Source organism: Schistocerca nitens, chromosome 9 (assembly GCF_023898315.1).
Source record: "Schistocerca nitens isolate TAMUIC-IGC-003100 chromosome 9, iqSchNite1.1, whole genome shotgun sequence".
Lineage (NCBI taxonomy): Eukaryota > Metazoa > Arthropoda > Insecta > Orthoptera > Acrididae > Schistocerca > Schistocerca nitens.
This window is the reverse complement of record NC_064622.1, coordinates 484,134,742-484,149,702: the sequence shown is the minus strand read 5'-3', so window position 1 is coordinate 484,149,702 and position 14,961 is coordinate 484,134,742. Positions and strand designations below refer to the sequence as shown.

General features: G+C 41.9%; 1 protein-coding gene across 2 annotated transcripts in view; it reads left to right on the top strand.

Annotated features, from left to right (window-relative positions):
• Nucleotides 1-14,961, top strand: part of LOC126203168 (fatty acyl-CoA reductase 1-like) — a 141,061-nt gene that overhangs the window by 72,018 nt on the left and 54,082 nt on the right. For both annotated transcript variants that reach the window (XM_049937409.1, XM_049937408.1), the window contains 2 exons: nt 7,763-7,872; nt 11,388-11,580. In XM_049937409.1, coding sequence (XP_049793366.1) covers nt 7,763-7,872; nt 11,388-11,580 — 303 coding nt within the window. The remainder of the gene's footprint in view (nt 1-7,762; nt 7,873-11,387; nt 11,581-14,961) is intronic.

Sequence of the window (14,961 nt, the reverse complement as noted above, 5' to 3'; positions counted from 1 at the left end):
GCGCCTTGCTAGGTCGTAGCAAATGACGTAGCTGAAGGCTATGCTAAACTGTTGTGTCTGCAAATGAGAGCGTATGCAGTCAGTGAACCATCGCTAGCAAAGTCGGCTGTACAAATGGGGCGAGTGCTAGGGAGTCTCTCTAGACTAGACCTGCCGTGTGGCGGCGCTCGGTCTGCAATCACTGACAGTGGCGACACGCGGGTCCGACGTATACTAACGGACCGCGGCCGATTTAAGGGCTACCACCTAGCAAGTTTGGTGTCTGTCGGTGACACCACAGGCACTGTACTGCATTTTGTGTCAAGTTTTATGTAATGTATTACTGAAGGAAAAAAAAATCGCGACACCAAGAAGAAGCTGTGCGACATAAACGAAAATTGGAAGGATTGTCTCTACATCTGAAAGATGATATCTATTCAAATTTCGCCCCAGTCGCATGTACAGTGCTTACAAATATGAAGGCCTGAATTGAAAACTGTTGTTTCATGATGATGATTTTGCCTGTATTTCTGTGACTACTTGGGTCTCAACTGAAATCAATGTGGTAACAAGAAAGTATGAAAAGAAAGATAATGTGTTAATGCTTTCTAAGAAAGAATTCTCATGGAAAACATTCTGTTGTTCCAAATTTACCATATGTGAATACTAAAATAAAAAAATCATATATTAAGTTCTGTATAAAGTAATAATAATAATACTGTTATTAAGATTTTTAAAACAATAAAGTTTAAGTACTAATCTTATTATTATTATTATTATTATCAACAATGTATTGGTATATAAAAATGTCAACACTGACCTTTGCCTCTCGCAAGAAAGTACTCTACCGACAGAACTACCCAAGCACGACTCATAACCCGTCCTCACAGCTTAACCTCTGCTAGCACCATGTCTCCCACCTTTCAGACTTAGCAGAAGCTGTGAAACTTGTAAGATTGGCACTGCTGCTAGAGAGGACAGTGTTAAGATATGACTTAGCCACAGCCTGCAGGACGTCCCCAGAACAAAATTTTCACTCTGCATCGGAGTTTGCGCTGATATGAAACTTACTGACAGATTAAAATCGCATGCCGTACCGAGACTCGAGCTTGGACCTTTGCCCCCTCAGGCAAAGGTGCCAAATTCGAGTGTTGGTCCGGCACACAGTTTGAATCTGCCAGGAAGTTTCATATCAGCACAAACTCCGTTGCACAGTGAAAATTTTGTTCTGGATGTAGACAACTGTAGGGAAAGCGTGTTAGTAAAAGTATATCTCAGCATTATAATTGACGTGAACAATACAATACATTCCCATAGTAAAAGAGAACAGAACAGCAGTTTTCAGCATGTGTATTATTTTTACATTCATTTCTGAAAAAGCGTTTGGATCGCAGTGAAAGCCAATGATCTTTCATGTGAGAAGTAAACACTCTTCCAGATTAAACAAGGAGCCACAACGTTCTTCTTTTAGAAAACATATTTTAATACCTCTTATTGCTCCACTGCATGATACACTGCGAATAATAACTGCCGTTTCCGGACAAACTGTTCTTCTGCTAGACACATTTGAAAGAAATATGTTAGTTCATATCACTATTTTCGAAATCAGCTGTGTCCTTGTTGTTCACTCTCTCACAACATATCACGGTTACTATGCAGGTGTGTTGAGAAAGTCAAGTTCCCTATCACTGATAATCATGAATCTGGACGGCAGGTATATTGTGCAGTCCTCGACATAAATCAGTACTGGTGCTCCTGCTCTGGTGTTAACACATCTTGCGCTCAGTATTAGATGGCGCTCACCCAACACCTTTTACTCCTCCCTTTGCCCAGATGACTTAAGTTGCATAACATGTAAGCACAAAAATCCGTAGTCTCTCGTATTACAACAAGTAACAGATAAGCAAGATAGGAATTGTATTAGTAGAAGTGGTATGTGATGCATATCGCATTTAAGTTTTGTATCCAAAAAAAGATAACACATTTAACAATGACAATGACTATGAAGACTACAATAATGCTCACATATTTGACAAACTACTGGTAATGACTATTCAGTTTTTATAACTCTGCACTATCGAGAGCCAAAAAGTTGTGATAGACAACAAATGTGACTTGTCAGCAAGTCGTCTCTTATCGATACAAGCATCATATTTCGCATTTCCACATTTCGAAGGAGCATGAAGTCAGAGGTGTGCATGCTTTGTGATACAAACGATGAGACTCGTTCACAAATCTGCATGTTGTGCGAATATGTTTCCAACAGCAAGAAAAAAGATACGAACATTTAAAGAACTCAAATATATAATGTGTTGCCTCTTTCCATCTATGTGGTACACCCATGACAGTGGATGAAAACAATTTTGCGGTAAAAAATTGTAACTATCGCTCTTAAGTCCAGCTACGAAAATCCAAGCCGCCATGTCTAACCACCTGTCAGCGATTGCGAGGAAAACGTGACGAGACAGACGCCAGCTAAGCATGGCCTCACGTACTGCACCCTGCTAGAAATCCAAGTGGAACATGTGACATTGGCGCCACCATTCCGCCTGAAATTTCAATCCCCCAATAAATTTGAATCTGATCCCTTGCCATAGGTTCCCTAGATGTAATGCCGCATACTTCCCCATTGCTGCCATGTTAGAGAGTAAAACTGTAACTAATTTCTCTCCAACCTGCAGAGAAAGTTACAACAGTGGACATAAGCAGTATGTGAAGCCATACTTCATCTTTATGATGGCTTGATCTCTACTATAGATGCTTCCAATGAAGTAGCTGAAAGTCTGCAGAAGAATGACAGCCCATACTTCGTGAAGAGCAAAATCCTTAGAATGTTGGACATTGAGGCCTGGAGGGAAGCTGGCAATGTAACTCATAAGAAAGATTTTCGGTCTGATTGACATCAGGACTTTGGACAAGCCGGTCCACTTTAGAAATGTTGTTGTCCACAAACCAGTGCCTCACACATGATGCTTTATGACAGGGTGCATTGACATGTTGATACAAAGCAGCTATAATCACTAAACTGTTCCTCTACTGTTTCCATGTTTTAAAATGTGTTAATCTCTTTCTGTATTCAACGTTTTCTTAAGCGCAGTATGGGGATCACATCCTAACTACAAAAAAAAAAAAAAAAAAAAAAAAAAAAAAAAGAAAAAAACGAAAAAAGGAACCCTGCCCATACTTTAAAATTACCTTCTCCTCCGTAATTCATTGTTGGCAGACAACATTATCCAAAGGATTGCCACAGAGTGTATTGCGATTTACCTGTCCAGTCATCCAGTGTTCAGTGGCTTCGCTCTTTACAGCACCTCAAGTACTATTAGCACTGATTACAGAAATGTTGGGCTTATGTTGAGCTGCTCGACCGTCGCACCCCATTCTTTTTACTTCCCTGTGCATACTCATTGTGCTAATGAGACTGCTGGTAACACTTTCGAATTCATGACTGATTCCAACTTCTGATTTTACTATGTTGTTTACGACAAACCTGTACCAACTACATCTGGACCAGATGTGGCTGGGCTTGTTGTTCCTTCTCGTTCTCGCATCACATAATCAACAGATGTGGGCACCTTTCATAGAATTGAATTTTGCCTGATGGGTTTGCTGCTTACACGATATCCAATGATTAGTTGACTTCTATGTCCGAGCAAATTTTGCTGTTACTGTTTCTCTGCTGATAACACAGTGTACCCCTCCTTTTTATACCAATAAGTTCGTCACGGAACTTCATTCACACAAGCTATTAATAAATAATTTTCCACAATGCATGCACTCACACATAGCATCAAAAGTTTTACAAAAGGAATTTCATTCACACAGACATCATAATTAGCCAGGAAGATAGTTTTATTCTGACACTAATGCACTCATGTTATAGTAAAGGACTTTTTTGTCTCTTCGTGACGCATTACAGTTTGTCTCCTTTGTGTGTAACACATTTCCTCTAGCAAACAAATGTCGATGTTTTGAAAATATTTGGATGTCATCTCTGTTGGTCTTCCAGCTGGTTTGATCTCGTTCACCATGATTGATTTCCTATGCATAAGTTTTCCTTAACAAAAAAATTTAGTATGTAGATCACCACGCTTTCTGTAACGGGTCGTTTGGACTGGAAGCTGTGGTGGGTGGCCGGCAGTGTCCTGACAAGATGCTGTGTGCGGTAAGTCGCTGTCATCGAAGCTTGCGTGACTTGCTGTATGCTGTAGAGAATTAGACGCTGATTCAGTGTGAAACTATAATTGTGCCAGGCAGTGTACAGCAGCCAGTGTAATCTATGCAGCACAGACGTGCAGAGAGGCAACACCACTTACATTTGAGTTTCTTGAATCTGCATATCTGTTTCCTGTTGGTTGGTATGTGGACATGAAGTATGATGACAACAGTGATAACGCATGATTTAGATAATGCGTTACAGTTTCCTTGATTCTGCATGCTTTCTAATTTTTTTTTGTCTATGTGGAAGAGAAATATAATGCATATGCTGAAAAGACGGTACTTGCCACGTTTTGTTTTGCCTTTAAAGACAGATCTGGAAACGGGTAGGGAGTTGTTTTTAGGCGTTTCACATGAGATAAGAAATTCTGTGAATGTGCAGGCACACACTGTTTCCTTCCCCACTAATTTCTGATTCAGCAGAAGGGCTTGCAAGAAGTCATCACTATTTTGCTGACTCTGGAGAGGTGGAATATAGAAGTGGAACTTCCACTCAGGGCATGATACTGATGTTTTGCTGTTGTAACTGTTACTGACCTTCAGTGCCTTTCATCTAGGACATGCGTGCAACCAAAAAAAAAAGTAAGTATCATGCATATGTGTTACTATTAACAACCTTACCTCTTTGACCTATTGATCACATGCTGTTTCTCACTCTATATTGCGATGACGGTTGCCGTATACCCGTGAAGTCCGGCGATACTCGTCTGCCGCCCAGGTAGGCGCTATTCGGTTCGTCGGAGCGCTGATATCCTGATCCTGGTAGGAAGGAGGGACCTCCACATCCTCCCTTTTGTGACGAAGGCAGACTGTGGTGCTAACCACAGCAACTGGTGATTATGGGGAGGTAGCCATCTGTCCCAGTAGCGGTTGTTGTTTTCCACAGAGTGTAGGAAATCTACAACAGACTTGTGCCGTACATCACTTCGGTGCAGTCAGGGTATCGAGCGCGAACGTCAGGTACGCCATCAATCCATCTGACAGATTGCCTTGCGAGCTAAACTGCTGGGATACTTACGGAGGGAAGTAATGGCTAATATTTACCCGACGTCATTCGTCATGATCGCACAGGGCTTGTTATTACGAAGGTATCAACGGTTTTCTTTCTGCTGTGCTTGCTTAACGAGTTTGTTATAGTGTAGAACTGGTTCGTTAAAGCTCTTGGTACCGTTTTTTGCATTCGCCTTAGTATTTCTTTCGTCGCATTACTAAGGTTACATGACCCTGTTTGGCTGCTCTGACCCACTACTTTCTGCACAAGCCTGCAGTCTGGCTCACCAGAAACGCCTATGTGTTATGCCCTGATCGAGTGTCGGTGGTGAATTATTTCCATTACGGCCGCCTCGTGTTGACATTGCCTTAACGCGGCGAGATAACTTCGCTCTCGGACTTGGAATATTTTACCGGTTGTACTGCCCTATACAAGGTTGGCATGCAACACAATATTAAAGCTGAGAAATGCATCCTCGCTCCCTCGCCGTGACAAATGGCGCGTATGCATCACACGCTTTGAGCAAAGTTTGAGATTAATTATCTTTGTGTTGTGGTTGTCCATAAAGTCTTTGCTGCTAATAGGGGTGATGGCGAGTTCTAGCACAAGTCCAGCAACGTTTCCCAGTCAGCTGGATTTTGTGCTTCAATGGATTTTGTATTTGCAGATTGCGTGGTTTTGACGAGCCACGTGCTGAAGGAAGAGATGATCATTTTCCATATCGTTCCCAATAGTACCACCTGAGCATTGTTTGGTTGGTTGATTTGGGGCAGGGGACCAAATGGAAGGTCATCAGTCCCATCAGATTAGGGAAGGATGGGGACGGAAGGAAGTCTGTCGTGCCCTTTCAAAGGAACCATCCCGGCACTCTCCTGAAGCAATTTAGGGAAATCGCGGGAAATCTAAATCAGGATGATCGAACCGTCGTCCTATCGAATGCGAGTCCAGTGTGCCAATCACTGCGCACGGTTAATTTCCCTGTGTGCAGCTTGTCCGTAATTCTTACCCATATTCAAGTGTCACCTCTCTATCGTGAAATCTGATGGTGGTAGCGAGGAGTTGCTGTGATCAACGCACTGGGCCTGCGTTCTGGACGATCTGAGTTCAAAACCACGTGTGGCCATGCAGATCCCAGGTCTCCAATCGCCAGGGCGATTCCACTGGTAACTACAGGGCTAGTTCCCTTCCTAGTGCAGATTAAATGCAACGTCGTATTATGGCCCACTGTCCCATGCAACTTTTGGCCTAAAAACTTTTCAGCTACTGTCATACTTTCGGAGTTATTCTAGGTGGCAATGGTTAGTGACTCACCCTGTACATGGACTGCCGGCCGTATTGGCGGAGTCGTTATAGGAGTTTCAGTCTGGTGCCGCGCGACCGCTACGATCGCGGGTTAGAATCCTGCCTCGGGCATGGATGTGTGTGATGTCCTTGGGTTAGTTAGGTTTAAGTAGTTCTAGGGGACTGATGACCCCAGAAGTTAAGTCCCATAGTGCTCAGAGCCATTTGAACCATTTGTACATGGACTTTTTTTTTATAGTGAACAAAGAAATGACTGCTTAATTTGTCTAGAGTAACAGAAAAAAACCTATGAATATACAGTCAGTCATCAAGAGTATTTTTGAACAAATATTTTAAAAATGGTTGTTAATTAACATGCAAAGTATCAAAAATACGAATGACCTGACTGTGTCCAAAAATTGTAAAGTTACTCCTAATGGCCTCTTCACTAAGACTGCCTATCTCATTGATATATTTTGTTTTTCTACTCTTTCTCGCATTAAGATTAGTAAATATATCTTGTCCTTTGTGAACGGATTGCAACATTGTAGCTGCTGGAACTGTTGAGAATTTATAATTAATTAGCTAAAACCAGTTGCCTTTACATGTGCTTATTTTCCTATGATGACATATCAAGATTGCTGCCATCCCACCCTCATATGTTTACATTTGTTTGCTTTCTGTGAGCATTATTTCTTTACAGATGCCGTTGCAGAATGTCGCAACAGAATTTTAGATAGCAAGTGTAAACCGTCATAAGTGAAGAAACAGTGTTCACAGCCAGTAAATAAATGCAAACATTTTCGGGCGGAGTGAACATAAAACCAATGTACTCTGAAAAACGCGTCTTTTGAGACATAATTTGCTGGTGTGGGGTGTCGGGAAAGCGGTTCTATTCTTATTGGTGCGTTACGCTACAAACGTTAACGTCACGGACGTGTAGTTTAGACTTATGTGCTAGGAGCGTTGTTGTCACTTTACAAGACGAGAGGGCCCTTCGAACTTAAATAAGTATGTGGATGAGGCCCATGGGTCATGCCTGCTGTAAACCCACTAACAACCAGCCCGTAATTTACGGGAATTGCAAAATCTGCGAATACACGTAGGTTGCTAGACAGCTCTGAAAATCTATAAAGAAATTGTCGAATACAAGTCACGCAGAATCACTGATGTACTGTGTTTTAAATGTAGACTAACAGGCTACCAAGCAGGTGATCACTATGTTTTTGCTGACAAGTTAGATGATTGTGGAATAATGTGCACATTAGTGAATGTAAATAAATGTTGTTACAGGTTGCTGGGGAACCTACCAAACACGTACGCCTTTACGAAGAACCTGACAGAGGAGCTGGTGGCGAGGTACTCCGACCGGCTGCCAATCGTCATTGCCAGGCCGTCCATTGGTGAGTGGGAGCCTGGATCACTTTGTGACAGACCCATTTATTTCGGTATCCCTTCCAGGCAGCGATGTATAAATGCTGCTGTATGAACTCCCTTGTGGCAATGATATCGATAAGTACTAAGTAGAACATCGCCATTTTTAAACTGTATGGACCACTGGGCTGAACCTGTAGTGGCAGCCCTAACAAGCAAAAGTATCGCTTTGGAGCAATTTTCTAGTGAAATGCCTGTGAATCAGCATTTAAAATTTGTTATTGAACTATATAACATATTACTATACAATGATACAATATCAAGAAACGAATTAAAATAACCAGGTCATAGCCAGGACTTGAATATGGATCTTCTTCTTAATAGGCAGATGTGCTAGCTGTTATGTATTGTACCAGTGTAGCTAACAGCTGGATTGACCATCCTAGTCCAATGCTCTCCCTAACACGCCTTTAGCCTAATTCCCCTTTGTTAAAGCGTCATTATAGCCAGGCCTCTCCAGTAATGATGTGGCACCCTACCATTGTACGTAATGGGGAAGTCAATTACGGGAGAGCCTCAGGAATACTGACGATTTAAGAAGGGGAAAAGAGGCTGAAGGGGTGAATTGAAGTTTGCGTAAGGGAGGGCGATGGACTAGCGTAGTCGGAGCAGGTGTGTCTGCTATTATGCTTTGGTAGTGTAACGGTTAGCACATATGCCTGCCAAGCAGAATACCTGGGTTCAAGTCCCAGCTGTTGCACAAATATATATGCATTTCTTCAGTTTCTGTCATTATTGAAGATAATGTCGAGACTTATATGTCTCGAATAAATTAAATTCCATCATAGGAATAATAGGATGTACTTAGTGATCTATAGAACTGATAGGACAGAAAAGCTGAAAAGAACTAAAACGATTAATATATTCAACACAATTTATCGATGGCGATATGGAAACTATATTTTTTGAAAGATCTTAAAAAGGTGAAATTCATATCCTAATATTCCATCTCAATCAGTACGCAACAAAGATAAACACATGGTGATTAATTACACTTTATGTATAAGTATTCACCATCCTTGCTCTACTTTTCAGCACCGACACAAGCAAGGAGAATTTGCGATGGCCGGTGGCAGGAATGCAAAATCATCTGTAGGAAACACTTTGTAATTAACTGGAAACTTTATTTCTATTAATGGAAGAATGCGGTACTTAACTTCCTGTGCCTGCTACATGCAATTACATTGGCAATATATTACTACTCGCAGTATGCAGGCTAAGTATCAGCTTCCAGTATTCAGCTCTTTAAGCTTGCTACCGAACTGGACGTTAACAATGGTTGCTGAACTTAGTCTTACTGGACGTGTGTCTTTCCACTGGCATGCCGGTCAGCACCTTTCTGATTCCATTCTGCTGCACTGCACTCTTCGGTGTGCAGTCGATGTTTTAGGACTGCACATTCCTCTCTCTTCTCCCCTCCCCCTCCCCCGTCCCACCACGCCACAGAGTGATGCAGAAGCTAATTTTTTTTACATAACGAAATGACCTTATACCGTATTCTGTGACATAAATTTCCACTAATTATCTCTACCCATTCTCAAGAAAACACGTTTTAATGGTTGGACAGACGATAAAGTGAGACTACAACGGTTCTGTTTCTACCGATTTAGTATTAAGATTGTAAATGTTGTGTATCTGTTGGAGTAGTGCAAGACAGAATGCAGTCTCACTCTGCAGCTGATACGAAACTTCCTAGCAGTGTAGAGTCTTGGTATGGCACACAGTTTTAATCTGCCAGGGAGTTCTACCACAAGACAGATACTCATTCTCAAAGCAACAACAAGTAAAGTAATACAATTCGTTTAAAGATACCTTTTCTCATCATTCACGGGGAAAGAAAAGAATTTCAGCGCCGTGTCTTTCCGGTTGGATCCGCACCCCTTATACGCAGAATTTCTTCCTGACATGACACACCACAGATTCCCAAAAACACTTCCAGAAAATACTCGGTAGCGATAAAGTAACCTTCCGCAGTGACTAAATGTCTCAGAACTGGATGGTGCCCTGTGCCGGCATTTGAGGGGAAGTGGTGGTGGGGATTTCCACTGGCACGGCCTCGTGTGCAGTTACCTGCTGCCCGCTGTCCGAGCAGTTTCGCACCCCAGCGCCATCTCGTGTCATCTGACAGAACTGCTGTAACCCCCCAGTCCCCACACCCCTGTCTGCGTCAACAGGCCCTTACGGAGGTTGCCTGTCTGGATATCTTTGTCTGTGACCACGCACACCGTTGTCATGTAGGGCGCCATCTTATGACAACATTATGGGGGGGGGGGGTGAGGGGTCGGGGGCCGCAACTGGGACCGACACCGAACCCCCGGCCGCGCCCCAATTTCCGTCCACCGCTCTGACGGGAGCCTCGGTCAGATAACCCCAGAAGGGCACCCGCCCTTTTCCTGAGCAGGTCCGACGAAAGTTGGAGAGGGCGGCGATGACGACGGTTGCGGCGGGTTCACGGCGGACGAAGGGGTTGGCTGCAGCTCCATCATATCCACAGGTGGTGCCGAAGAGGTAGTCGGTAGGATGCGAAACTGGGGACAGAAAATGTGAAAGAATCTCGTAATGCACATGTCCCACTGAACGCACCTAACAAGTTGTATCATCATAATACACAAAAAAAAAGATATGGCGTCATAAATAATTAAATGAGTGGAAAAATCCCGCATCATGCATGAAGTTTGAATACGTTCATTCTATACTGCTGAGAAACTGCTACAGACGACTAAACGTAAGGCAATACCTGACACCTGCCAAACATTTTGCCAGCTTGCAATTGCGAAGCGCAACCTGCTGTAGGCGAAAACTATAGCTGTATACGAAGGTATAAAGAAGCGTTGCCATGGAGACACAAAACGCGTTGTAGACACGCGATGCAGCCGCCCTAGTGTACAGCAGTTGTCTGTAATCATGTTTCTTAATATGGATGCTGCACCCGTAAGCTTGTCCATTAATCATATTGCTCTGTATGATTGTTCCATAATCTCAAAGGTGTTTCAGCGACACATGAAAAATAATTTTTTTCGGCACTTCACCGCAAACACAGTTCATTTTTTTCCGTTTCTAGTAGAATATTGGCAACATGAATACATAGGCAATGCTGGGTTTGCTTCAGCTAGTATTCGATATACGTAGATCGGTAGTAACAATAAGGTGTCGTTCTTATTCTCTGTCGTAAAACTAACCCTTGTTATTTCCCTCACACTCACCTGTCTCACTGCTCAAATGGCGCCTGTCTTCCTTTCCCTGTTTGTTGCTTACAGCAGGAGGGTTGCTGTAATAAGATGTCGTCAAGTACCCTACGAGCTTCGAATGTTCACTTCCCTCTCTTACGTTTCGTACACGATTGTCCGTCTCTTCCTCAATGAAAGAGACGAAAATTAGCACACAACCTATAACCATCTCTACACACAAGTCTGTAATGGATATATTTCATAGCACCCAATACTAGTTGAAGAAGAGCTATTTTGAAAAACTTTCTTTCCGACAGTGATATCGATCTGGAAGGAGCCGCTAGAAGGCTGGACAGCGAATATGAATGGACCAATGGGCTTCCTCGTAGCTGGTGGGAAAGGCGTGCTGAGGGTTTTAATGGCAGATCCCAACATCGAATCAGACTTCATACCTGTCGACTGCACGGTTAACGCCATCATCATATTGGCGTGGCATGTTGCAGTAACGAGGTACGTATTACTCCTATTTACTATCCGTTTAATAAAAACATTCGAGTAGACGGCATACTGGAGCAGACTTGAGATTGGATTCAAGACTTGCAGACAGAACTCAACACGTCGCTCTTAATGGAACAAAATCACCAGATGTAAAGGTAATAACTGGAGTACGACAGGGAATTGTGAAAGGACCGTTCCTGTTTAGAATATATATAAATGATGTAGAAGAAAGCGTCAGATGCTCTTTAAGGCTATTTGCAGATGATGCAATTGTCTGTACCAAAGTAGCAACGCCAGAAAATAGTAAGAATTTGCGGAACGACCTGCAGAAACTGATGAATGGTGGAGACTCAGGCAGTTGACCCTGAACGTAAATAAATGTAACATTTTGCGCTTACATAGGAAAAGATATACATTACTGTTCAGCTACACTATTCCTGACAAACTGCTGGAGACAGCGTCAGCCGTAAAATATGTAGGCGTAACTAACCAGAGCGACCTTAAGTGGAATGACCACGTATAGCAGATAATGGGGAAAGCACATACCAGACTCAGACACATTGGAAGAATCTTTGGAAATATGGCTTATAAGGCGCTTATTCGCCAGATTCTTCAGTATTGTTCATCTATCTGGGATCCCTATCACGTAGGTCTGATAGAGAGTACAGATAAGATCCAACGAAGAGCGGCGCGTTTCGTCGCGGGATCGTTTAGCTGGCGAGAGAGCGTTACGGAGATGTTAAACAAAGAAAGGCGTTGTGCATGAAGGAGAGATTTACTACTGAAATTTCGAACAGTACTTTTCAGGAGGAGTCGGACAACATATTATTTCTCCCCACATACATCTCGCTTATTGATGAAGAGGGGACAATTCGAGAAATTAGAGCCAATACAGAGGCTGACCGACAATCCTACTTCCCACGCACTATTCGCGAGTGGAACGGGGTTGGAGGGATCAGATAGTGGTACCAAAAGTACCCACCGCCACACACTATTAAATGGCTTGCGGAGTATGATGTGGCCTTGAATATTGAATTAATAACCTACAATGCATAGTTTAAGGCTTATTTAGTAATGTATAATGTTATGTTGTGATTAACTGATATTATTCAAAAAAGTGTTGTTTTTAGCGGCCATCAGTTTGCATGTTATGCGATCTGTAATAAAAGATACGGGCAACACAACGTAAAACAAATAGCAGCATTTATTAGAATAGCGTACAACGAAATGTTTCGCTTTGAGTGGTGATTTATGTGTGGCTATGTAGTAAAACTTTGTTCACTAATATAACTTATCATAGTCAACGAGAACTATCTAACCTATAGAAGTTCAGTATGGAATGCAGTAACTAACAGTTTTGTGTTCTTGATCTGAATACGAATATTACTTTGATACCTCGCATTTACTATCCACTGTTTTATTGTGGCTGGCTGTAATAGTAGTAACTGTTGCTCTGTGTTGGCTGTGCAACTGGAAATGTGCAAACTGATCAAATGCAAATGATAATTCCAAATAGGCAAAGTGGGACTGCAACTGGATGCGTGTGCCTTTATGTCTGCATTACCCATGACTGGCAGAATAATGTCCATCTGTGCTCTATTTTGGGGGAGAAAAAACTGGGTGGAGATATCAGCCCCCTGTGTTGTGGCTGACAAAACTGGAGGTGTATGGAGCTGACTACTTGAAAATCTAATGGCAGAAGCATAAATAGGTTCCACCTATGAGCACCATGCATGTGGCGACAGACCAGCTCTGAGTGGTACCTGCTGTGGAGATTGCCCAGATGGTGGTGCCATCTGCTGCCATCACTGAGCATCATATGACTGCATACACAGCACAGTGCTTGTCACAGTGCTATTGCCGTATTTAAAATGTTTACAAAAATACCTAAACACACACAAACTCTGTCTCTCTCTCTCTTACACACACACACACACACACACACACACACGTTTGCACACACACACACACACACACACACACACATTATTTATTAAGATGATTCAAAATATTCGTTTCATGTCTATTATCGGTGGAGTATGACTGTGGACTCTTGAATTGAGTGCACCAACGCTCTTTCCACGTCTAAATTGTTCTTAACTGTACAAAACACATGTAGTTAAACACAGTATGCTAAGCAGGCAGCTGACACTTCAGATTTGGCATGATTGACACTACATACAGAAAGGAAGCTGAAAAAGCCTATAGCTGTGCTAAACACATATTGTCTTAAAAACTACAGTAAACTGGCTACCTGTGACAGTTGACACACGCCAATAGACACAGTGAATACAGTACTCTGTCAACGATTGCAAGTGGGCAGTTAATGTATAAGGTAACTTATAACTGACACCTAAAACATGAATATGGACCGTGAAATGAAATGTCACAATGCTGTTTCCATTTCTAATTGTCTGTAATATTTTTGACGCTCCAAATTTAGGCCTACTTGAGAATATATATTTTTGAAAGTTTTTCAGCAATCCTTCCTCTCACTAAGCACCATTTTAGGGGAGAGGGGAGGAAGTAATGCATCATGTTCGACATTATTTCCAAATATAATTGAGGTAAATGACTGGCTAACGTAACTTTTTCTTAAATTAACCTCGGACCCACCTATGATAATATGTTTAACCACTGCCATGAAATTTTTCTGACAGTCTATCACAAAAAGCCAAACTAAACGTGATGCGTTTTCATGTGATATTTAACGCGTTGCGTCTCATAAACTACATATTTTCGTAACCCACATGGATAAACCAGTAATGCTCCAATTACAGTTTAGAGATACACACCATGGACCAGGCCAATGATGGATAAGTTTTGAAAGAGAGGAAAGATCAATACCTCGAAAATACAACCTTTGGACGAAAATAAAATTATTTGTCAAACATATTCAGATTTCGAGTACAAAACACATTTATTTGCTTATTATAATGCGCAAGTATAATTACTGTTCTCTGATCGTAAACGAAATAATGATCATTTTTCCAATATAATTTTGTCTGTATTATTTATCAAAGCATGTAAAGATTTCAAGTGTAAAATATATGTGGCTCTAATTTCATGACATAATTGTTCTGCAACATTAAAAAATACACATTGCATGCATAAGAGCACTACTGACTTGGCTTACCGCTTAAGCTGCTCTTTTCAACGAAATTAGTTTGATTATTGTTTCACACTTTTAACAAACCAAAAATTGTGAGATTTAAAACTTTGCATGCATATAGTTCGTAGTATGAAATGTCAGTCGAATTGCTAGAGGTCTGTAAATTTCTGTCACCATATTTCAGCTGAGCTAGTTAAGACTCTGCCAGCATATGCGTCGTGTATCTAGTTGTCACTGTGCTTGCACTGCTTGTTCGCATATGTTTCTCCTTGTGCCAAGGC